At 35.0% G+C, this 25,606-nt stretch overlaps 1 protein-coding gene across 2 annotated transcripts; it reads left to right on the forward strand.

Annotated features, from left to right (window-relative positions):
* The first annotated feature begins 1,894 nt into the window (after positions 1-1,894).
* Positions 1,895-19,267, forward strand: CLDN18 (claudin 18). 2 transcript variants are annotated; one of them, XM_063442243.1, is made up of 5 exons: positions 1,895-2,244; positions 13,987-14,151; positions 15,638-15,776; positions 15,919-16,029; positions 18,234-19,267. In XM_063442243.1, exons 1-5 carry the CDS (start codon positions 2,025-2,027, stop codon positions 18,367-18,369), a joined length of 771 nt encoding a protein of 256 aa, XP_063298313.1. In that variant the 5' UTR covers positions 1,895-2,024; the 3' UTR covers positions 18,370-19,267. The 2 variants fall into 2 exon arrangements, with proteins under 2 accessions (XP_063298313.1, XP_063298314.1); XM_063442244.1 differs by lacking the exon at positions 1,895-2,244 and adding an exon at positions 10,940-11,317.
* The last annotated feature ends 6,339 nt before the right edge of the window (positions 19,268-25,606 follow it).

Here is a 25,606-nt window from a genome sequence, read left to right on the forward strand (position 1 = left end):
CAGTGGCAGGTGAAGTTTCAGGTGTTGATCTTCAGTGCCCCCTCCAATATCAGAAGAGGGGCAGGTGGTCCAATCACAAGCTTCTTTAGAGAAACCTGTGATTTGACCATTTTGCCAGCTTAGAGGGCATTCACATACTCCAGGCCAGTGTGGGCAGAGTTGTTTTCTTGAAATAAAAAATATTGTACAATGAAGAGATTTGTGAGGGACACCCCCACAGTGATGGAGGGTGGGAGGCACTCTGCCTGTAAAGGGATGATTATCACCTCTGTCGGCAGTGTGCAGTGCACGCTGACAATATATGTATTTTATGCACAGAATTGTTATTAGCAGTCTGGGTCAGAGTTCTGGGCAGCCAATGTCACAAGTGCTGGGGGTGCAACTATGCACTGCAATGCCCCTCCTGCCGCGATCGCCGAGACCGGCGGTCTGCAGAGATCCATGGTCTGCAGCTCTGCGGAGCTGCAGACCGGAAATGAGGGCCACCAGACCACCAGGGACCCCACCAGACCACCAGGCAGCCCCCACTGGACCACCAGGGATTTAAGGTAATTTTTTTAATCACCCCCCCTCTCCTCATCACCCCCCTCCCTCTCACAATCACCCCCCTCTCCTCATCACCCCCTCCCTCTCACAATCACCCCCCTCTCCTCATCTCAACTTTTTTTTAATTTATTATCCGTGCCACATTTTTTATAAAGGTTAGTACCAATCACAACATGTTTCATTTAACATATTGATATATATCACAGTAATGATGTATTTTATTGTCTATCATGTAATTTACAAACTTAAAAATGGGAGGTGAAAGGGCCTCATAAGTGGAATAGCCTAGGGCCTCTTTTCATCTAAATCCGGCCCTGCCTACCACTAAGGCTACTTCAAATCACTGAAGTTGTCATGTTGTTTGGAACAACCCTTTAGCTGCGTAAGGGCATAATGAACAAATATATGACAAATTATACATTTTAAATATATCTGAACAATATTTATATGAAATACCATATTTTTCCGTGTATAAGACAACCGCATGTATAAGACATCAGTATTTTAAACATCAAATAGAACAACTTTGATATTTTAGAGGCAACTTCTGAGGAGAACAACACATTTCTGATTCTCATGCCTCCCTGTGCTACGGTACTCTGTGAAGTTAATGGCTCTTTAGTGCATGCTGGGAAACTACAGCTCCCACAATACAGCAACCCTTAATATGGCTGCTCCTTTTATGGTGTGGCATGTCTCTGGAGCTCCGTTGGTAGTAAGTGCTGATGTCTGCTTCAGCTCCCATGTATATAGAGACACCTTCCTCCTTGCCACAGCAGTCAGAAGTGGATCGGTGAGAGGGAGGCTAGGTATGTGTGTCTGCTGCGGTACACTGAAACGTGGCAGGCGCCATCTTGACTTAGGCAACGTGCACAAGTTTTTTTTTTTAACCCCTGCAGTGACATTCCGTGTATAAGACAACCGCCAATTTTAGACTAAAAATTTTTAGAAAAAAACATAGTCTTATACATGGAAAAATAAATGTGTTTGCTATATATCCCTTATTTGAAAAAAATATATATATCTGAAAGTGACAAGAACTTGGCTGTGAAGGGGTTAAATATAGATTTTTTTTTTTATTTCATTCCTGCTTAAACATTCAGCATTTAGTTTTAACCAAATGCCTCCAAAAGCCAACAACCCCATCCCTTGAACTCTGCTTTATTTAAAATCTGTTCTGCTGAATCTACAACTAAACTGGTTGTTAGTCATGAGTATGATATGGGTGGAGAAATGGGGCCATGTGCAGTGTAAATACATATAGTTGACTGTAACAAAGGCCTCCTGGTACAGAAAGCTGCACTTATCTGCTTCCATCAGATTAGGTATTGGGCGGTACTTTTTTACATGTTTTAGTCTGTCTCATACATGACGTATTCAATGCTACCAGAGTAAAAACACTGCATCTCAACAGCTCGGATACTCAATGTGCAGGCTGATCTTCAAACTTCATCCTCTTTAGTGCATTCAAGGTGATAATGGCTGTAACCATCTGTCAGTGCCTGGGATTCGTAATCTCAGCTGTTGGGGTGGCTGGAATAACTGCGGCAACAGTTATGAACCAATGGAGTACCCAGGATATGTACAATAACCCAGTGACTGCGGTCTTCAACTACCAAGGCTTGTGGCAAACCTGTGTTAAGGAAAGCTCTGGGTTCACTGAATGCCGATCATATTTTACCATCCTGGGATTACCAGGTGAGAGCAAAAGTTTAAATTTGCTTCTAAGCTTAATGCATTTAATTCATATAAATGTGGCTGCAGAATGCATGGATTTAACTATACCTATATCTTCTGTGATTCAGAAAAGCTGGGGCATGGTATATTGACTCCATGTGTGATCTTGTGCTTCAAACAGTAAGACAAACAAGGAAAACATCATTAACCCCTTAAGGACACATGACATGTGTGACATGTCATGATTCCCTTTTATTCCAGAAGTTTGGTCCTTAAGGGGTTAAAAGATCACTAACTAGCCACTGTTAGAGATTACCTAATTCCATATCATGTGGTTCATGAGTGGTCCTAGGAGTTACTATATGGTGAAGTGACCAAAATTCACTAAGATTTGAAAAGTGGTAGACACATAAATGCAATGACTATAATGTTAGTTTTCAGATCTTAATAAAATAGAAAGCTTGGGTTTGATATGTGGAATTAAGAATTCTAAAGAACGTCAATAGTTCAGTAGGCCTAAACATCTGAGAACAGAGCACATCCTACACAAGGGCCTGTGACAAACAGAAGATTCTGTCAAATAAAATTGCTCATTACATAAGTACACTCATGGTGATAGGTGGTCCTCTTTACAGACCATGTTAAGCTGATAAAGCTAAGAAGAGTAATTTTTAAACCTTCAGTTCCACAAGGTTCTTATGTATAATTTTCCCTTTCATTAACACTTCAATGTTCAAGAACAATACACTATAGTTCACAAATTGTACAGCACTGCAGGATTTATTGGCACAATTTAAATAATAGCTATTATTGGATAGAATGTTTATTTAAATGTGAATAGCGAGCAATATACTTTCATTGAAATATTTTTTGATGTTTGTGTGCAAATGTTTTTTCTTCTCATTTATTCATTCAAATGATGTAATGTATAGGTTGCATTCAATGAACAGCTCTTAACATTAATACATTACACATTTATCCACTATATAGTTAGTTACAGGTGAGCTGGCAACACTGAAGAGAAAATAGAAAAAAAAACATTCACCAACCTAATTAATTAAATCCAAATTTACCCCAACTGCTTTTCAAAATGTCATTATTTCTAGAGCAGTGGTGGCTAACTCTGGCAAGCAGTTTTTTTCTCGTTTTTTTTTTAAACTATATTTCCAATGATTCTCAACCCGCTAAATGTTGGATTTTATTTAATAATATTCAGTATGGTCCTTAGCCGAACTGAACATTTTGGTAATTAGGTAGAATTAGCTATTCAAAACATGACATATGTAACAAAAAAACAAACAGTTTTTATTATTATTACTGGTATTTTTAAAGCACCAGCATATTCCGTAGCGCTTTACAATATTATCAAAGGGGGAGATTTAACAATAAATGACAATTACAAAAACTTACAGGAACAATAAGTTGAAGAGGGCCCTGCTCAAACAAGCTTACAGTCAATAGGAGATGGGCGTAAAAAACCCAAGAGGACAGGAGGTAGCAATCAAACTAGGTGGAGGGAAGCAGAGCTGAAGGAGAGAATATAGTTCTGTCCTTTAGGAGAGAGCAAGGGATAGGTAAGTGAGGTAGAGGTTACTCTGGAAGGCCATAAGCTTCCTAAAGAGATGGGTTTTGAAGCACTTTTTAAATGATTGAAGACTAGGGGAGAGCTTGATGGTCGTAGGCAGGCTATTCCAAAGGAAAGGAGCCACCCATGAGAAGTCCTGCAAGCGTGAGTTGGCTGTATGGGTGCGAGCAGCAGACAGGAAAAGCAGGCATGGGCAGAGCGGAGAGACCGAGAAGGGGCATATCTGTGGATCAGTGAAGAAATATAGGAGGGGTTAGATTTGGTCAGTGCTTTATAGGTATAGATTAGTACATTGAATATACTATTGCTCACTACATTTCTACATGCATGCACAATTAATGGGAAGCACATATTATAACATATTAACCCCACTGCTCTGTGCATTCATGATTGAACTAATATATTAAAACATATCTGCAGTTAATAATAATAATCAAAATAAAGTTATAATTGGTAGCAGAAGTGACATTGATTTTTTATTTTATTTTATAGTCAATATAATTTCACTTTAGAATTGTCATAATAATATTTTCACATTCACTTTTTTTCTCTCTCTGATTAAATTTGAGACATGATCTAGTAACACAGAAATGAAGGGTAACTAAATGTGTCTATCTTGCATGGCCTGTTTTAGGAATGACAAGGTAGTGACTTGTTTAAAGTCAGGTGTAGTAACAGCTCTGGAGCAAACTGTCCAGGTTAGTTATTTAGAAAGGCTGAACTTGATGGACGCAAGTCTCTTTTCGACCATGTAACAATGTAACACAGAGATATGTTCTCATATTTGCAAGAAACTCACTTTGCTCAATTCTTTCATGCTAAGTATGGTTAAAAGCTAGTTTTTTTTGCTTGGCATATATCTATTCGGCATGTTCCCAGATTTCCTACAAGTGACTGGATAGAAAATAATTATGCATATACTGATAGCAGCCAAGCAATTTATAGTGAGTGCATCGGAATCTGTATTTTCACCTACCCTTTCTACAGTGATTGTTTAATAATGTGTTACATTCTGGCAAAAGTCTGTAATGTATTTATACACCTTTGATATTGTACTGTTAAAAACAAAAATTCTATAATAATGATACATTGGAAAAAACAAAAACTCGATTTGTGCCAAAAATATTTCACTTGGAAATAACTCTGAAAACAGAGCAAGTTGAAATTCAGGTTGGGCATTTCTGACGTCCTTACTGCACCAAGTCAGCCATGTTTTCAGTACAACAACTCTGGCCTTAAATTTAAAAAAAAAATCACTTCCAATTCACTTTGACTTCTGAGGAAATACCTCTGTTTTTAAATGAGCTATGAATTTCCAACCATTCTCACCCTGAATGTGTTTAAATCAGACGTACATGTCGATAGGTGGCATTTCGAAGATAATTGTTGCATTAGCCATGGGATTACTGATGCCTACTAACTTCGATATCTTGTTCTCTTTAGCTAATATTAAATCATTTGGCCATTCAATCTGTGAAAAGCTGTTTCAAAAAATGTCAGAATATTTCCTCTTCTGTCATAGCCATGTTGATGATAAATAATTTTAAATCTTTCAAGAGTCATAAAATCTTGTACGATTTTATAGACGTAGAGACAGTTTTATATTTTGTTTGATTCTTTGATATAATAGTTTTAAAAAAAATCCAGACCTATAAAAGCAATAAAAACAGTTGATTATCCTAAACTATTTTTTTGCTGAGTGTGGGGGTATTTTAAGATTCCTATCCTGTAATAAACCTCTTGTAAAAATTACTTCCCTGCATTTCCCACTCCCCCATTCTGACAGCCATCTTTATGCACCTTTGGTCAGATTGTCAGACATGTGACCCAATGCTCACTATTTTGCAATGGTCTGTTGATTTTCAAAAGCTCCTGAGAAAATACATCAGACACAAAGAGCAACTTATTTTGAATAGCTACGGACAGCTACAAAACGTTAAGCATTGACTCATAACTGACTATCCAATCAAAGGTGCTAAAAGCTGGACAGTCAGAAAGGGGGAGTGGAAAATAGATACAATATTTATAATTTAATTAGATGACATTTTTAAAAATAACATGGTAGATTTGGCCTCATATTTATTCTGTATTGTTCTCCCTATTCAAATATTTTTATTTTAGCTAATAGTAAAAAGTTTTGCAGCCTTCAGCATCTTAAATCTGCCCCCTTTCCCTTTTCCAAAATGTCTTCCTTTTCACAAAATGTCTTCCAGGGTATATATGAACTCTTCTCAACCAATGATGGATCAGTGTGCACACATCCAATCCCTGTCTTCATAAATTAAATCCACATTTGTTTACTAGAATTGGGTGTCATCTAGTCATGATGTGTACAGCTGTTAGCTACTAAAAGCTCATTGAAGCTATTGCAGCAGACAGACTTAAAGGTTTACTCGAAGTACCATGACCACTTCGCTGATTGAAGAGGTCAAGGTGTCTGGAATCTGTATGTGTAGAGTTTTGCTATGTAACTTCACCTCCAGCAGAATCATTTGGGTGTCATCAGCCAGCCCGGAACTAGCATTTCAGGCAAATGTCAATTCTGGACAACTTTCATTGTACAGAATCTCAGACATTTGCTGAGATCAATCAGCTGATGCTCTCATCCAATGAATTCCGATGGTCAAGATTAGTTCTGCAGAAGCCAGAAGCACGTCACCAGGACACCAAGGAGCATTGGAGCCTGGAGGGGACCCTGATAATGGGGGAAACCATTTAAATAGTTTTCCCCTTTGACAGGAGGGCTAGGGCACTTCTCGGATCATAACCACTACAGAGGTCTGGGGGACAATATAGAGCAATAAATAGTAAATACTGTTTGAGTATTTCCTTCCATGACAAAGATATTTTTCATGTAACCACAAAGGTCATAATTAACAAGAAATGGTCATGATTAGATCTTTTCAAATAGACATTCCTACATAACGTTAAAGTAAACATTCCTTGCTTGATCAACTTGATTTTGTATGAGTTAGCTATAGTATATCAAGTTATCCTATGGATCTGAGCTATAGGAGCATACATTGAGCTATGAAGTAGTTTTATGTGCTTTTTGCAGCTGCGAAAAAAAAGTGAAGTGCATGAGTATTTATTCCTTGAAATTTTACTTCACAACCTGTGATAAAATCCATTAAAGAGGTTTCAGTTAGATTTTTTATGCAAATACTGCAAAATAGAGATGTCCCGAACAGTTCGCCAGGAACTATTCGCCAGCGAACATAGCCGGCGAACTGTTCGGGACATTTCTACTGCAAAACAATAAGAACAATTAATTCTAAATTCCATATGCAATCATGCAATAACTGTACAATCAAAACGTGTAAATTTTTTGGTGGGGCGAGGGGCTGTCTTTGGAATGACAAAGACGTGACTTGTTTAAAGTCAGGTGTAGTAACAGCTCTGGAGAATAATATCCAGGTTAATTATTGACCAACCCAGAGAGATGTTTTCAAAGTCTCATATTTGCAAGTAGCTCAATTAGTCCATGTATGGTTAAAATTGCCTGAGATTTATCTATTAGATATGTTCCCAGATATCCTACAAGGGACCTTAACCCCTTAAGGACCAAACTTCTGGAATAAAAGGGAATCACACATGTCATGTGTCCTTAAGGGGTTAAAATGGTTATGAGTATACTGATTGCAACCAAGCAAGGGAGTCTGTCTTGTCACCTACCCTTTCTACAGTGATTGACAAGTTATCCTTGGCCTTACTTTATGAAGAGATGTTTAGTAGGATAACTAGAGTCATATAGCACCCATTTTAAAGTGTGGTCCCATTGGTCTGCTGCTTCCCATCAAAATGGTAAAACTCTAATCGCTAATCAAGTAGGTTTCCCTGCCTCAACCCATCTATGAGGTTTGCCCCTACGATATAAAAGTTTATGTAGTTTATGTTTATAAAATTTAATGTAATTTTGTCTGAATGGAATCAATCCCAAACAAAATGTACCATTCTATTGTATGTATGTGTCTAATGTGTTGAACTCGGGCAAGATTCTGTTAGGTATTTATACACATTTTACATTTTTTGTACTGTTAAAAGCTAAAATTCAATGATAGGAAGTAGTTTTGCATGCTTTTTGTGGCAGCAACAAGAAAATAAAGTACATGAGTCATTTTTCCAAGCAATCCAAAAAGTTATTTTTTTTTGCGTTTTTTGTGCAAATACTGCGACACAGTAAGAACAAATAATTCTAAATTCTCAGATCATGCAATAATCATGCAATCACAATTTGTGCACTTTTTTTTTAACAATGCATGCATTTTGCTACTAAAGCTAAATTGGTCTCTCTGTGTATAAAAGTATGCCATCCCCAAGATAATTATTTTTTTCTAATAAACTATCAACGCAGCCTTTGAATTATAAAAAAAAAAAATATTTAGTCATTGACCTCAAATTCATGTTACTTGAACTTCTTTCACTTACGAGTCCTTGTGCACATGGAACTTAATGTACATGCTCAGAAAAATAAATGAATGCACAGAAATGTCTTTTATAAAATTCTAATAAAAGGTATAAAGGTATATTATAGGAAGCTGGAGCAGATGTTTTCTTCCTAAGTGAATGAGACTCTCTGTATGCTACATTGTACAATTACCATTAGTCACTCTCTGCTTGGAGTTTTCATAATTAGAAATGGTATTGAATTTAAAAAAAATAAAAAACACGCACACACACACACACACACACACACTCTCTCTCTCTCTCTCTCTCTCTCTCTCTCTCTCTCTCTCTCTCTGAATAAGTAATAAAAAAAATCCAGGGCACTCACTCATTCACTAAATTTCAAGTCTCACAGAATATAATAGCGTGTTTTTTTTTTTTAACACCTACCTTAGGCAGACACACACACACACTAACAGACACACACTAACAGACACACACACACACTCACTCACATTAACACATTTTTTTTTATCTAACCTACCCCCCAGCCTCCTTACCTTTGGGAATGCTGGGGGGGGGGGTCTTTTTCTCCCTGGTGGTCCAGTGGCTGCTGGGCGTGCGGGCTGCTGGGCGGCTGGCGAGGGAGCACTTCCCCTGAGCACTCTGCTCAGCTCCCTCGCGCGCCGCAGAGTGAGGCTGGGAGCCGGAATATGACGTCATATTCCGGCTCTCAGCCTCACTCTGCGGCGCGCGAGGGAGCTGAGCAAAGAACATACTACATTCAGGTGTCAATGACCATTGGCTTACTTATCGAAGAGCAACATATAAGTTATATATACCCTTCTGGTTGGTAAAAAGAAATGTGTGCATTCCTCATTCTTGGTTCCTCCACTAGAAGCATGGGAGTGTGAGTGTTCCGCACAGTATCTTAGCTGTTCTAGAACTGATCTCTTCTAGACTGAGATCCCAGATGTCCCATTTGGAATCTGCTGAAGCCACTCTACCAGCTTGTGCGTCTATCACTACTACTGTTCTACTACCTTCACTCTTAAAGGGGCACACCAGGCACCCAGACCGCTTCTGCCCAGCCCATTGGAGTGGTCTGGGTGCCAACTCCCACCACCCTTAACACTGCATGTGTAATTATTGCAGTTTTTATAAACTGCAATAATTACCTTGCAGGGTCAAGTCCTCCTCTAGTGGCTGTCTATCAGACAGCCACTAGAGGGACTTCCGTGTTCTTAGAACACGAAAAGTGTTTTAAACGACGCTGGCCATCCTCCCTCTATGCATGAGGACCTCCAGTGTCACCGGAATTCCCATAGGAAATCTTTGAATAATGCTTTCCTATGGGAAAGGTCTAATGCGTGCGCGGCCATTGGCACGCATGCGCATTAGGTATCCCCGCTGGCTGACGTCGGCAGGGGAGGAGCATGAGCGGAGCCTGACTCAGTGCTGAGATACATCGGCCCTGGATTCAGATAAGTCACTGAAGGGGTTTTAAACCCTACAGCAACATGGGATGGGGTGGGAGGGAGAGGGGCACTGCAGGGTCCTGCAGTGCCAGGAAAACAGATATGTTTTCCTGGCACTGGAGAGTCCCTTAACATTCTTTCTAGCTCCTCTTTCAGTCCTTGGTATTTCTCTACCTTCTTATGTTGCTTCTTCTTGCTAGACAATTAATAGCATATAGCTGATTGATAAAGTATCAGGTTTTCTGATAAAATATTTACAATTGTTACAATTTCATGGTTTGGTTTAGACATTTCTGACCTTCCTGGCCAATGCTGAATGATTATGGGTCTTTCTGTATCACAGTTTTAAATTGATTTTTTTTGTTTTAAATATAATATTTATTTCATCAAGTTTGAAAAGAAAGTATATATATATATATATATATATATATATATATATTTTTTTTTTTTTTTTAAAGAACACCACAGTCTCCTATACCTCTTCATCCTGAAGGAATCTCATTGCAGTGTCCCTTTCATTTTAACCCTGCAATGTAAATGCGATTTTTCAGACAGAAATTAGTTAAACAGAAAATTGACAGTCTCAAACTATAGTCTTCTGGGCAAAGAGTGAAGCAGGGAAGACCAGAGAGACAAACTGTTCAAACACTGCCTGACCTAAGGTGCATGTAGCTGGATTATCCTGTCATATACTAAAAGTTGAGAAGTGTTTTTTTCTTATTGTTTTACATAAAAACCTATTTCCTTTTAAAACTTAATAAAGGATTATTATATTACAATTAGATAACCATTGTCCTTTGACCTAGAACATGAGAATAAATTATGACATTTTGATTGGTTTTGTTATATTTCATAGCAATCTACACTTAATATATATTTACTTGTTGCTATTTTGAGTATATTATATTCTCTGACTTCAGTCTGGTCTCACTTTCCACAACTTGAGTTTACAACGGCAAATTTACAGTTTGATGAGTTTAGGATGTACTGTGAAAGCAGTGAATATGTTTACAGTATCGGAGTTAGATCCACATTAATGGAAAACACATCAATTTTTTTTCTTTGATCCACTACATGTTTAAATATGTATTTATATGAAAGGTCAGTGACTTTATTAGGTAAACGGAAATTAGTAATAGACTGGATATGAGTGAAACTGTTGTTGTGGCGTACTTTTTTGACGTAGCAATCTTATGGTCATGACATCATCATGTCCCTACCTCTCTGCCTTTATATTGTGATACTGAATGTCAAGTGAAACTCAACCATACATGCCCACAATGAAGGCGAAACCCAGCTATCTTATGAAAACATATTGAGCAAACAAAGCAAGAGGAGAAAGAGGTGGTGATAGCTGCCCTTGAGAAAGGGAGTCCAGTAGAGCAGAAGCAACAGAAAGAACAAGCTGGGATTTTTCACGCCATCATGTCGGTTACAATGTGCCAAACCTTGGGCTTTGTTGTCTCAGCCCTGGGCTTCGCTGGGATCATCGCAGCAACTGTACTGGACATGTGGAGTACACAAGATCTCTATGATAACCCAGTGACTGCAGTATTCCAGTATCAGGGTCTGTGGAGAAGCTGTGTAAGGCAGAGTTCTGGATTTACGGAGTGCCGACCTTACTTTACCATTCTCGGCTTACCAGGTCATTTCGATTTTCTTTATAAATAGAAATACAGAATTCGTCTTAGTGGAAAACATGTACAAATGTACCATTTTAGAAGGAAGGGAAATAGGAATCATGAAGTCACATAGTTGAATGTGTTCTAACTATTTAAATATAGGGAGTGGAAAGTGACTACCTGGCAAAATGAATTAACTATCTATTTATCATCTATCTATCTATCTAATCTATAAATATATATATATATATATATATATATATATATATATATATATATATATATATATATATATATATATATATATATCCAAAAAGGCGGCAGTATATATATATAGATTAGATAGATAGATAGATAGATAGATAGATAGATAGATAGATTGATGTATAGATATTAGCTGATATAGATTTGTGATTTCTGTGGGAAAAGCAAGTATATATATGTTTATTGCCATCCTGATAAAAGCCCATGTATTGGGGCTGAAACATCAATATTTTTAAATGATATAGAATAAAAGTTAAATTTTATTTTTACTATCATCAAGTCCTTGGAGTGTGGTCATTTCCAATTATATATATATATATATATATATATATATATATATATATATATATATACACGTTTGTGTTTAATGGAGAAAATCTTCTAATAATATTACATAATAAGTTATGGAACATTTTTGGCAGCTCACTAAGAGATAATATTTTCCCATATTTGATACTGGATTTAGCTTCAGCTCTTTGTATCTCTCTCTTAATCCCTCTAGCCCTCCCATTAGCTTTGTCTTAAATGGGAACATAAATATACAGACAATAGCAATTATTTATCATTTAATTAGAGTTTTCCAAGAAATTGTATTATTATGCACCCATCACTGTGTATAACTAATCAACCTACTCCAAATACCATATATCATATATGTGCTGCACTGTTTTTAATCTACATGACTAATCTGTGTTATATGCAGAGTTATCCACTATACTGTGAATTGTAATAAATGTCAGCATTAAGGATAACATATTTTCCAACTAAGGTAAAGTCCCAGTTTGGCTATTTTAAGATTATTTTAACTAGAATACAGAGTTTAGTGAATAAACCTCTATGTGTTGTATAACAGAATTGACTAAGTTTAAATTTTAGTGGTGAAATGGACAAACACTCATCTATGCCTCTTCAAAATGCTATCTGTAAGGATTTACAAGTGCCTAGAAAGTCAAAGATCTTCTCATATTTAGAAATTGGTGCCAATTTTCTATTACAGGAAATGTGCGCTTAAAAAAAACTATTTATTTTACTTCTTCAAAAAGAGTTCTACATAAAATCAATTCTACTCAGATTTAGTATATAGGGTATGATTCAGAATAGAACTAAGGAACAAGAAAGAATAATGTCACTTTAATAAATGTAGGTCTTTGTTATATGAAGCAGAACATGTCTTATCAGTAGTACGGGTGTGCTGCTCTTATCAGTAAGTTCCTTCTATGTATTCACTATTTCCTTACAGTCCACACCCTGGTAATGAATAATGGGACTCCCATTTCAAAGTAATTTGTTTGGTCTGATTAGGATTCATATGATTTGTCATTTTATTTCAATGCAATGTATGTATTTTTCAAAGTGTACTAAGACAATACCATATGTCATTTAACAATTCATAAACACCGATCATAGTTAGAACGATTTTTCTGTTAACTGGTCTTGAATGTGTCCAGTACGTAGCTAATGAGAGCAGAAAAAAAAAGCAGGCAGTCAATAATATTAAAATATATCCCTGGCTGATAATTAATTTAATTTATTTCAGCATATTTTGCCTTTGGGAAGGAAAACTTGCTTAACCCCTTAAGGACCAAACGTCTGGAATAAAAGGGAATCATGACATGTCACACATGTCATGTGTCCTTAAGGGGTTAAACATATATTTAAGTGGTCTTCTCCTTTTGGTTATCACGTCCATTTAGAGGTTATCGCCAAATATCTGTCTCTCACCTCATCTATATACTTTCATAGCACATAAACAAGGGGATCTCCACTTTAAATAAATGTTGAAATATTAAAGGTGGTTGTAGTGGTAAAGGGTATACTTAGTTGAAGTATGCAGAGGATGTAAGTATAAAACACAATTACCTCAGCAACAAGTCTTTTTATTGGTAGGCGCTGACATCTTCCCAAAATGGCACTCAAACATATGTGTATGATTATCTTCTCATGGTAATGCCAAGCATGAACAGTAGCATCAGGCAAATGTCCCATGATGCTTTGTGTAACACACTGCATCATGGGATACATGTAAATACCATTGTATATCAAGCTGTGCCTTGACAACCTACCCTATAGTCAAGTAAACAAAGTAAATAAAAAAAATGCAACAACATTTTGAAATAAAAAGAGCACACACCGTAGATAATGGTTGTTAATTTTTAATTAGGTGTGTGTTTATGAAAAAAATATTGGTGGGTAAAAGATAGGGAAAGAAAACCTTGTCCAAATGAAAATCATGATTTTTTTTTCAGGATGATGGTTTTTGTATTAATCAATGATTTGAAACAGTTTTGATACTTTTTGGAAAATGTATATTTGTTTTAGGCCCAACCGCAACATTCAAAATGATATATAAGTATAATATATTTTGAATTATACTTTAACAAATTTGAGGTAATCAAGTGGTTTGAACGTGTATTTTTTTTTCTTCCAGCTATGTTCCAGGCATGCAGAGCCCTGATGATTGTAGGGATTGTATTAGGGGCTATTGGTTTGCTTATTTCAATCTTTGCACTGAAGTGTATCCGAATTGGTAGCATGGAAGACTCAGCCAAAGCCAACATCACTTTGACTGCTGGTATCATGTTCATCATAGCAGGTACGTAACTCTTTCTTACCATATCAATCAGTCAAGGAATGTGAACAGTGATCTAATAAAGGCTTGATCAGGGTCCTGTGAGGCTAAGATAAGTCATACAACTATTAGTTCTTATTTTTGTGGTTGGAGTTGGGTATGTGCCTATTCACATTATGTTGGGATTTTTAGTATGATACATTTGTTACTGCCTATTTCAATGGGGGAGCATGGGTGGTCTTCCCTAGTTATCTTTTCTCCCCACCTCCCCCCTCTCCTCTTTAACCTATTTATTAGTGTGAGTCCTTTTGTTTCCTTTAGTTTGTTTTTCTTATTTGCACTTCATGCATGTTTCTATTTAAAGTTTTTAGCCAATGAGGGTTCTACTCAAGGTTGTCTTGTGGGTTTTTCTTTTTTTCCATCCTTGTGAATAGTTTGTTGACCAAACATTGCTGCATTGATAAATAAAGATTGTCAAAAAATGAAGGCTTCAAAACAATCAGTGTGGTCTAAAATGCGTAAAAAAACCCACCAAAAATAGTCAGAAAAAAATGATTTTTAAGGGGCCATCTCCTCGTTACTTGACTCAGAAGTGGACAATAGTGGAAGAACTTAGATGTGTATATTCACTGGTAATGATATCTGTTCAAAAAGGGTTATTCCAACCAAAAACAGTGTTTTAGTAAAACACTGTTTTTGGGCGGAGTAACCATAGAAATAAAGAAAGAAAAAGAACCAAAGAAAGAAAAGAAGAAGGAAAAGGAATACTCCAACCAACATACCGGCAATAGCTCACTTTAGTGGTTATTATGGTAGGAATACCCTGATGCCTTTCCCTGGTAATAGGACAAACCATTTTTTGCCCATCAGGCACTGAGTCTCCTTTCCTGCTGGCTTATAACATCTGGCTTCTGCAGAGCCGCAGAAGCTGAATGCCAATTCTGCCAGCTATTCATTGGCAGAGAGCAACAGCTTGAAAATATGTACAGAATTAACAATAGCCAGGCCAGAACAAGAATGAATGATGCCCGATTCACTCTGCTTGGTGGTTGATTTATACCTCTGGCACCAGTCTCAGTATGTGCAGCATGTACAGTCTCCAGGTACCATGATCACTTCATATCACTGATGAGGTCATGATGCTTTAAGTATCCCTTTACCTTTTATTTGTTGTATATGATCTGATGAAGATAAGTTTATCCTAAGTTTTAATTTTATTTTAGATGGATTACTTGTTGAATCAAATGTGGGTATTTGTCAGTAATTTATCTATTTACTTTGAGTGACTGTCTAACATAGATCTGCGATTGGTGTATCCTATGTTGATGTGATATATCATATTACATATATTTTTTATATTCTAATATTTTGAAAAATAGTAACTTGAGAATAAATTAACCTAGTAGTTTATGTTTCATTAAATATCCATATATTTATTTTAAAGCCCCAGAATATGTACATGTTTGTGTATTTGTTCACTTATTTCACAAATGCTTACATTTCTCTTCAGGATTGTGTTCCATTATTGGAGTTTCAGTATTTGCAAACATGTTGATAACAAACTTCTGGATGACCACGGCTAGCATGTACACTGGGGGTGCCATCAGTGGAATGGGAGGTATGGGAGGCATGCAGACTCTACAGACAAGGTAACTTCCCTCTGGATTGTAAAATGTTTATAATACTTAGATAGTTACTCCTACATGGGTACATATTTAACTCAAACTCAAAGTCATAAAGATCACAGTTTTGTTACATACCGGTTTCTTTATCTTTTTTCTTTATTTCTAGATACACATTTGGCTCTGCACTTTTTGTTGGATGGGTGGCCGGTGGTCTGGCACTAGTTGGTGGGGTCATGATGTGCATAGCATGCAGGGGACTAACGCCTGAGGAAACAACGTAAGTAATTATAGACTTTAAGCAAAACTGACGCATTTAAATATTATGATATTCAAACTTATGTGCTGCTTATTTTTTAAATTTCTTTGCACTCTACCTATCTTCCCAAATATCTATGTACCTCTCTAAATTATCCTCCTAGATATACTCATGTTTCCTGAAATGAAAACAAACATGTTTAGAGTGCTTTAACTTTTTTCACCATCTCAATCCATATATATTTTGGACTATTTATGCATCTCCTTTTCAATCACATCTTGCAACCTTGATGTTATCCATATCTAAGAATAATCTCTATTCTTTGGAAATCACATTCACCTTAACTCATCATTTTCACCTCTCTAGTATGCTAAACATTTGTCTATTCATGGATACCTTTACTACAGAACTTCTACTCCTATATACCATTATTGTATATATCTATATGATTATACTTCTTATATTTGTATATATCAACAAAAAAAAAAAAAAAAGAATTTACATTGCATACTGCAACAATATGGTATTTTGGCATTTTATATATATATTTATATATTATTCTATTGCATATTTTCTATTTAATTGCTGAAAATTTAAATATGGAAAATGTGTTTTTTTTTTATTAGAAATGATACCTTAGGACAAACACAAAAAGTAAAAAGAAATGTCAGTTCTCAAATGTACTTGAAATGGTTTAATCCACTTGTAAATTAGATTTTATTGCTAGCACTCCAAGCAATCAACTTTTTCTGAGTTTGAAATACATGTTATTCTCACCCCTGGTCTAATTTTATCCCACTCCTCTTGTCTTACCTGTTTGTTAGTTCACCTCTAATGTGACTTGTGGAATTCGTGTTTTGGCACTTTATCAATAAGATTAAGATTGATGATAATATACATTGAATAGTAAAAGTGCAATGGGTATATCCATCTATCAGCAGGTTAGGTGAGATTTCAATTTACTTGTTCAATTTCAGCTAGACTACTGTGATTGGGAAATATCTCCAACACAGACAAATCAGTGTTCCCCCCCCCCACATTATGCAGTGACTAAACCCATATGAACTTTATAACCAGTGGGTCCATGGTGTGAATGTATAAATATATAAACAAGAGTTTATTTATTTATAAAATATTTTACCAGGATGGATACGTTGAGATTTCTCTTGTTTTCAAGTATGTCCTGGGTCCACAAAACATTGTATTGTTACAATATTACAAAAATACAATATACAAACTATAAATATAAATACACATAAACACAAATATTAATTTAATACATAATAGGTAAGAAATATATTCAACCATGAAAGGTGCATTCTATGCTGAGGTATATTGCAATAGATATCTTGAAAGATTTTAGATTGAATTAAGATTTGACTGTGTCCCTGAGGTTATTGCATAATTGCGGTGCTCTGTAGGAAAAGGAGGATCGAGACACTTTATTTTTGTATTGCGATATGCTAAATATTGTGCTAGTAGTAGTAGTAGGGGCTATAGTAGGTGGAAACATCCAGGGAGAGCATTCTACTCAGGTAGGGTGGGAGCTTCCCAGAAATGCTCTTATGCACACGGCTGGAAAGATGAAGAGTGCGTTGGGATTCCAGCGACAGCCAGTTTAGCTCTTTTAACATGTCACAGTGGTGGGTAAAGTCATTACATTCTAGTACAAAGCGGAAGAACAAATTATATAACCTATTAAGTTTATTAAGGTGGGTTTGCGGTGCGGGTGCATACACTACATCCCCATAATCAATGTTTCCTTACTGTAGGGCTTAGGCAGGATTTGTTTCTGTACTGGGCACCTAGTTTTGGGAAAAGTTTTGAAGACATTTTTTCAATGTGAAGGCCAAAGGATAGATTGAGGTCTAGCAAAATACCTAGATATTTAAAATAGCAGACTGCCATCTGATACACAATTGTTGATTTTGTAGTTTACGTAATTTAGGTACAGTTCCAAAGATCATTGTAACAGTTTTGTCAGTGTTTAGGAAGAGTTTGTTATCCGCTATCCACTTTTCTACCTCTGTGAATTGGTTTTGAAGCACAGCCTCAAGCTGCGGTAGGTTGGGTTTACTAGCGTAGATTACATATAGATTATATATAATAATATATATATATATATATGCAGAACAGCAACATCATTTTAAAATAAAAACAACCAAAATACTTAAAGATTGATTCTTTATTGAATTAAATAATTTTATGTTCTCTTTCTGATATAGGTACAAGGGTGTTTCCTACCATGTGTCTGCCAAGAGCCCAGGATACAAGACATCAGCCTATGAAGACAAGAGTAAAAAATCAATTTATAATGAATCTCGACGCAGTGATGCTCCTTCAAAATTTGATTATGTGTAATACTATCAAGGCATTGCCCATTTATCTGTCATGACAGAGTGTTATTCGGTATAATTTAGGGAGCCTTGTGTATTGAGCAGTGTAATATGAGACATGGTTTAGAGCTTGAAGACAACACAGTTTTGTAAACTTGGACAATTACTTTTGACAACACAATTTACACAATTTACATTTCTAAAGTAATATTTTATAACTAATATTCAATTTCTACCTTTCAATTGTTCTTCCGCACTTATATTTACATATAAGACTTGGGGGAATGTTCTTTAAAGAAAATCGTTCTTCCTACCTAAGTTCCATATATGTTTCAGACTGAGAATTCCTAAATATTAGACACTTTTTTCCTTGTCGATCAATATATTTTATTCACCCATATTCATGTTATGGAATAGCTGATGGTGGTGATGGAAAATATTCTTTTTTAGAACCAGTTTAGAATAGAATACTCAACTTTAATATCCATCGTTCTCCTCCAACAAGACCTACTTGGAGATTATGACATGTTTTATCTTTATATGAACGTCTGTATTGTTTTGATGTACTGTATTCCAATTATATCAAACAATTTCCTATTTTTCTATGTATTTCTTCTGATGATATTGATAAAAGGTTCAGCCACTTAAATTACATGTAAAAGGGAGAATCAATCTTGGGGGGTAGTAGTCAACTTACATTGAGCTTAATAAATTGTCAACAAACACATTTCATTGCACGTGATACACGTCTTGCATTTGAAATTAGGTAGACGTATGTGCAGGATTCCTGAGTGAGATCTCTACAGAGTCATCTTAACAACATGTTAGAATAAAAAAAGTGATACATAGAAAGCCACAATCTTATAGTGAAACAAGAATTGTTAAAAAAACAGCAAATTGAAAAAAAAATCATATTTACGATACATATAGTTTTCATTGCTTGATTCATGTTTTTCAGTGGTTTCCACTATTTGTTTTGTTTTTCTTATAAACATTGTATTTAAAAAGCAGTTGCATATCTTATTTAGAACATAATCATCCATGAAACTTTGCACAGAACACTCTTATTTTAAATTCACGTTTACATAGAATACTGATGGTTTTGATTGAAAGTAGAACTAAATTCATTTTGTATAAATTCAATATATTGTGACTGTTCTCAAGTATTTATTTTCAAAAAGTATTTTTTTTTCCAAAGGACCTTACTGCAATAAACCGTGTAAACACCTATAGAAAGTTCAGAATGTGTGATCAAAAAAGTTTCCTTCACATCTGCTAAGCACTATAAACACGGACATTTTGCAATGCACGTTCTTGACTAGGAAGGGGATTTTGAAGAGTTTTCAAGAGCTCTTCAAAACACGCAAAATGAGGCAATTGCTATTCAGATCTTTGGTGCCTTATTCATCTCAATACATTCCATTCCTAACATAGCTACTGCAAACTCTTGATGTATTTCTCCATTAGAGAACACATAAATCTAGTTGTTTTACACACTGCCAGAGGCCCATGGTAGCTCATAGTGAAGCAAGATAGATGCACAGAGGAAACATTTCCATCACATTTTCAAATCTGAGCATGGGAGTTTTCCTGGTTTTATTGTTAAACGTTATCTGTAAGGTGAAGTAATTTGAGGGTCTATGGAATATGTATAACTTGAATTTAATTTACAATTCTGCTCTTGTTACTTGAACAAAGGTGGGTTTCATCCAAACATGCCCTGTCTTAACATTAATACTCTATTAAGGGCACTCTACAAAAGGATTTAAACGCCAATCAAATTGTAATGTGTCAAAACATTTATGGAATAGGCATTTAATATATGTATTTTACATATGTGTATCTCTTTTTCCAACATAAGAGGATTCTAATTTCAATAAGGATTTTTTTTCCCAAGAGCTACTTTTTACATTCACTTGTGTTGGGCCTTCCATTTGATATTTTTGTGCAGACCATGACATATAAATCTAATTTAAAAAGACGTCATGCATCAATATCAGTAGTAATTCTAAAAAAAAGACATTTGTGGTTTACACTCCATGAAAGAGAATTATTGGAAATAAAAAAACAGCAGCCGGAGGGCAAAAGATGGAAATTTTGAATTAGAATCGATAATCTTTCATGTAAAACTATTAATTCTTTTTTTCATCCTTCGTGTCATCTATAACTTAAAGATCTTTTAATTACATCATTTTCATAGATCATCTCATTCTTTTTTTAGTTATAGAGAACAGCATAATGATATTTTGGGACCAATATATCATCTTAAAAAGCTGATGAAACATGGATGTGAACTTTCCAATTCCCCTAAACCATCCTCCAATACTGCTATAAATAAAAAATACCTTAATTTAATAAGCTTTCCAAACGATTCAATACTGTTACAAAAACTTTCCAAACTGTTTATCTGTGAAAGTCACCATGAAAGCCTATGGGATTATTTTGTAGATTAATCATTGGGGTCTTTTCTAACAGTATTGAATCATTTGGAAAGCTTGTTACATCAACGCCAAGGTTGGATTGAGCAATACAGTACATACAGTATGCAAATATGTAGAACGTATTAATACAAATATACTGCTTATTATTTTAATGAGGTTTAAAGCATGCCCACAGACATGCTTACTTTTTTATTGTTTAAAAGAGAAAATTCGGAATTAAATAAATTAATACATTAGACTAGGTATTTGTTAAAAATTTTCCAACAAGAAATGTAATGTATTAATTTATGTTTAATGAGATTATCTATCGTAGTTGATAACGAGTTTGATTTCATACTTGAGAGTTTTATAAAGTGCATTGTACCCCAATGACTTTTAGTCATTTCTGAAGGAATGGATCTTTGTTGCGAACAGCCCCTTTACGATAAACCTGTCTCAAATATTCTACTTTTTATTGTTATTGTACTTTACACTTTGTAGTAATGTTTATGTTTAGTTATATCCATTAGAGTAAAAGACTAAAACATAATTAATTAAATGTTTGTTGTATGATTAATCACTATAATAGGCAACTGATTTTGTAAAATTTTTCATATGTTGTATGTTAAAATTCTCAATGTTCTTTTTTTCTTTTTAACGAAATAGATATTGTATGGAGTTTACATTTTGGTTATAAAATAATAATGAGAAAAAAAAAAACTAAACTTAAATGTGTGAACTTTGTTTTGTTTATGTAATATGGGATAAGATGATAATGATGACATTTTGTTAAAGGACTACAGATGCAGAGTGCAGGTTGGAGCCCAGGAATGTTTTAATGACCAATAGCAAAACCTTGCATGCATGGTACCCATCATAGAGCTCAGGCTAAATGATGTCTAGATTGGTGACTCCTGAAATTGGAATAGGAGTTAAGAGTCCAGGTGTGGAAACATTTTTTTATTCACATACCGAGCAAGCAAAGGGTAGTATAAAGAAAGACAAGGCCATAAAGGACATATTCATTCAGGAAATAGAAAAAATAAAAAGGCTGTGACAGATTAGAACATAAAGATAGAGAGGCAATCTAAGGTGGCCTTAAGAACATGGCATGTAACAGAAGTAAAAGGTAGGACATGGATACTAACTGCAGAGACTCTGAAGGTATGATGAGCAAAATCTCTAGAGGCTAGAGGAACAGCACTGGAGCCATATAAATATCACTAGAATTTAGTTTGCTAATAAAAAGCTTAGGTATTCATAGTGCGGATTAGACATATTACCTAACCTTGAACAAAGTCATTAAAACTTGTGAATTAGATGGCGAATAAATGCACGAACAGAGAAAACAGTAAAATCATTACACATGTCTAACCATGCGGTTTGTAACTGCAACTGAAGAAAGGGATCTGTGTTGTCTTAGAGGCACAGGAGAAGGTTCCTTACTGTGATGGGCTTGTACCAAAAGATGGACTTCGAATACATCTCTTGCACTAAAAGAAATCCAAGGAACATACCAAATGACAAGTATGCTAATAGGTCCCATATAAAGGTGTAGATCTGAAAGATTTCAGCTGAAGTTTAAAGGGAAGCAGTCACTTTCAATGTTCTTTGTATTTAACAAAAATATATTTGTGAGGTCTGAAAAATAAAAGGGAATGTAGAAATCGACACTTCTTCATCTAGCAACTGGGTACTTCCAATCTCGGCTCACTGTTGTATGTTGTTGTAATCTCTGTCCTTTGCACCGACAGTCAGCATAAAGAAAACATAACGAGATGTGAAACAATGTTTCTATTTATACTCAATGTTTTTGTGTCTTTGTCTTTTTTGACGGGATTCTAATATTATTTTAAATCTTCAATATAAATCTAAAAGAAAAACAAGCATTAAATGAAAAAAAAAGGTTAACACAAGTTATAGGTGATTTTCAGTGTTGTATTCAATGCTGTAAATTCCAGAGACGTGACAGTTTATCTTTAACTGTACTGTTGATGCTATTTATTATTTATTCGATACAATAGAGTGCTAAAGAGTTTCTTAAAATGTTGAGGTTTATAAAAACATAATTGCTTAATTAATTATTAGTACAGTCATACGGATATTATTATACATTGCATCTGCAACATTTCTACATTTAGTAATTACATACTCTAGATTCATAGATTGCACAATCTTAACCTGTTTAAACACCAGAAAAACATTGAAAAAATATTTATTCATAAATCATAATTTTAGGACAAAATATCTGACCTGAAAACATTGCTAGCTCAAAGTTTTAATTTGGCCTAAAATGTGAATTCCCTTTGAATTACTGGCAAATCACACTTTAGAGAATAAGCCAGAATATAAATAAGTAAAAATGTAAGCGTAACACTTTTTGGAGTCATCTTCTGCAGAATAATTAATAAAACTTAAAATTTTAGTAAAGTGAATCTAAAATGTAAAATTGAGGCTCTAATAACCAAGTTGTGACTATAGCTAAGTTGGAACTTTTATTCCAAAGCAGCAATTTCTTGTCTAAATTTAGCAATTTGGATTTAATGTTCTAAAATTTTGAGTTGATTTATAACCTTGTTAGTAAATCAATGAATAAATCTACGAGCGAGTTATACATTTGCACTTTGTATGATATGTATGATCGTTGTAGATGACGGGATTGTGTTTTGTTATATGGAATGGGATTGTGTGTCTGGTATATACGTTCTTGTTTGTGTATGGGGGATAATACTTGTTAGTTGGACTTTTCAACCTGCTTGTGTTTTTGAACATATTTGTTGCAGACATGCTTTTGAATTGGTCAGATAATAATAAATATATGGTTCTAATATTAATTTAGAAGGATATGAAATATTGATTTCAGTGTAAGTAAACAAGCCTAGTATTTTTAGCAAACTTGAATATATTGAATTTATAACTGTTGGCAAATTATCCCTTGAGTACAACTGAAATTTAGTGTAGCACTGTCTTTAAACTGATTACGGTCAGAGTATTATCTTCATAAATTCTCCAAAATCACATATCGTTCTGCAATTTTTCTGCCAATATCTGATGCTGGTCAAACTTGTATTTAGATCTGTATTTTCCCTGAACCCCGCTCTTTCACAGTTAAATGCAGAACGCTTGAAATCTAGCCAAGTGAAACCTATGTGCAAATGCTTTTTCCTGACTTTATCAAGGTAGCACTGAAAGTGTTGACTTAGTCAAGTCGACCGGTAGATAACTGGTATCTTATCTTTATTTTCACACCAACCACCCAACCCTGCTATTCCCCGATATCAGAAAGAGTTAGGCCTTTTATACTTCATTCCTGAGTCATATTACATGAACAGATTAGTCTAAACATGTCACATTCATTGTAAAGTAAGGACAAAAGGCAACTTAGAATACCCCAACCCTTATTCAATAACCATTATGGACATTAGTATTTACTTTGTATTGGGACTGTGCAACATTTGTGAAATGTGTATTAAACCAGGAAAACAGGTACCTTTGAAATTATTCCAGTTATGTGTACCTCTACAATGATATGAAAGTAGCTCAGAACAAACTAGACAATCGCAATTTTAAATAAAGTGTAAGCCTCAGAGGTATGATGAATAGGTAGATGGTAAAAAGTAGAAATCTCATAGGGTGACACATTGCCGAAAAATAACCACACAAAAACTTATTTATACAGGTGGTTCTTTTGAGACAGCTTTCCATTGATACCCGGAAAGAATTTTACAAATAACGATAAAAATCAAGATACTCGAACCTTAACCTGACCTAACACAGCCTTTGTAATGATAAATTCTCTTTTTTCCCCCAAAACATCTGATTTTATTCTCAAAGGCAGATTTAAAAAAAAAAAAAAAATTACATAGACCAAGGTTATAATAAAAACGTATTTGATACTTACCATGAATTATTTTACTTGGTCAGTCACCGTGGCAGTTTTTATAAATAGCAGCTTCACAGAAGATAGAACAGAAAAGAAAACTCGGAATTCAGTTAATATTGGACTGACTATCCATATCAGAGATTCTGTGTAACTACTTCAAAGCTGCTTGATAAAGGCTTCTTTATGCAGCATATTTTCCATATTTTCCAGGACATACACCCAGTCAGTAAAAGGTGTACAATTATGGAATCACCTTTGTAAATGTTTAATTTGTCTTCAGGAAAAATAAAGGTTGAACTTATTCTGGATATGCCATTTAAAAGCTGTACTGATAGATATAAAATAACATATTGGCCTTCTTACCTTTGCTGTTTTTTTCTGCAGGAGCTAGCTACCCATTAGTTAATTCTTCCATAGTTTGACCCCCAAAAAAAACCCCTCTGTTAATCACTATTCACTTGATTTGTGAATAAAATAAACAGTTAGTGACTGTCCTCTAGTCATTATTCATCTCTTTTTGATGCAACATGTGCAACTCTGAATATTGAATGCACAGCTAACATGTTAGTTGTTTGCCCGGGTATATGTTTGCATGATGCTTCTGAGATGCGGAATTGGACTGAACATTCGATCGGCCCAAATTCTGCCAAATCACCATTTAATTAATCCAAATGCACAAGTTTACGAACTATTCATCAACCGTTTAACAGAAATCGTAAAAACCTGCATTATGCAGACTTTAAACCCATAAAAAAACTAGCAAGAGTATATATATATATATATATATATATATATATATATATATATATATGTGTATATGTATGTATGATCATATAATGTAACTAAATCCCCATTATTTATTTTTGCCTAGATTAGGTGTTTTTTTTAAAAAAACTTTTAAAAACGAATAAAATCTGTCAACATTGAAGTTGCTGTTTAGTAGATAGGAGAGTGCGCTG

Source organism: Pelobates fuscus, chromosome 2 (genome assembly GCF_036172605.1).
Source record: "Pelobates fuscus isolate aPelFus1 chromosome 2, aPelFus1.pri, whole genome shotgun sequence".
In the NCBI taxonomy this organism is placed as follows: Eukaryota; Metazoa; Chordata; class Amphibia; order Anura; family Pelobatidae; genus Pelobates; species Pelobates fuscus.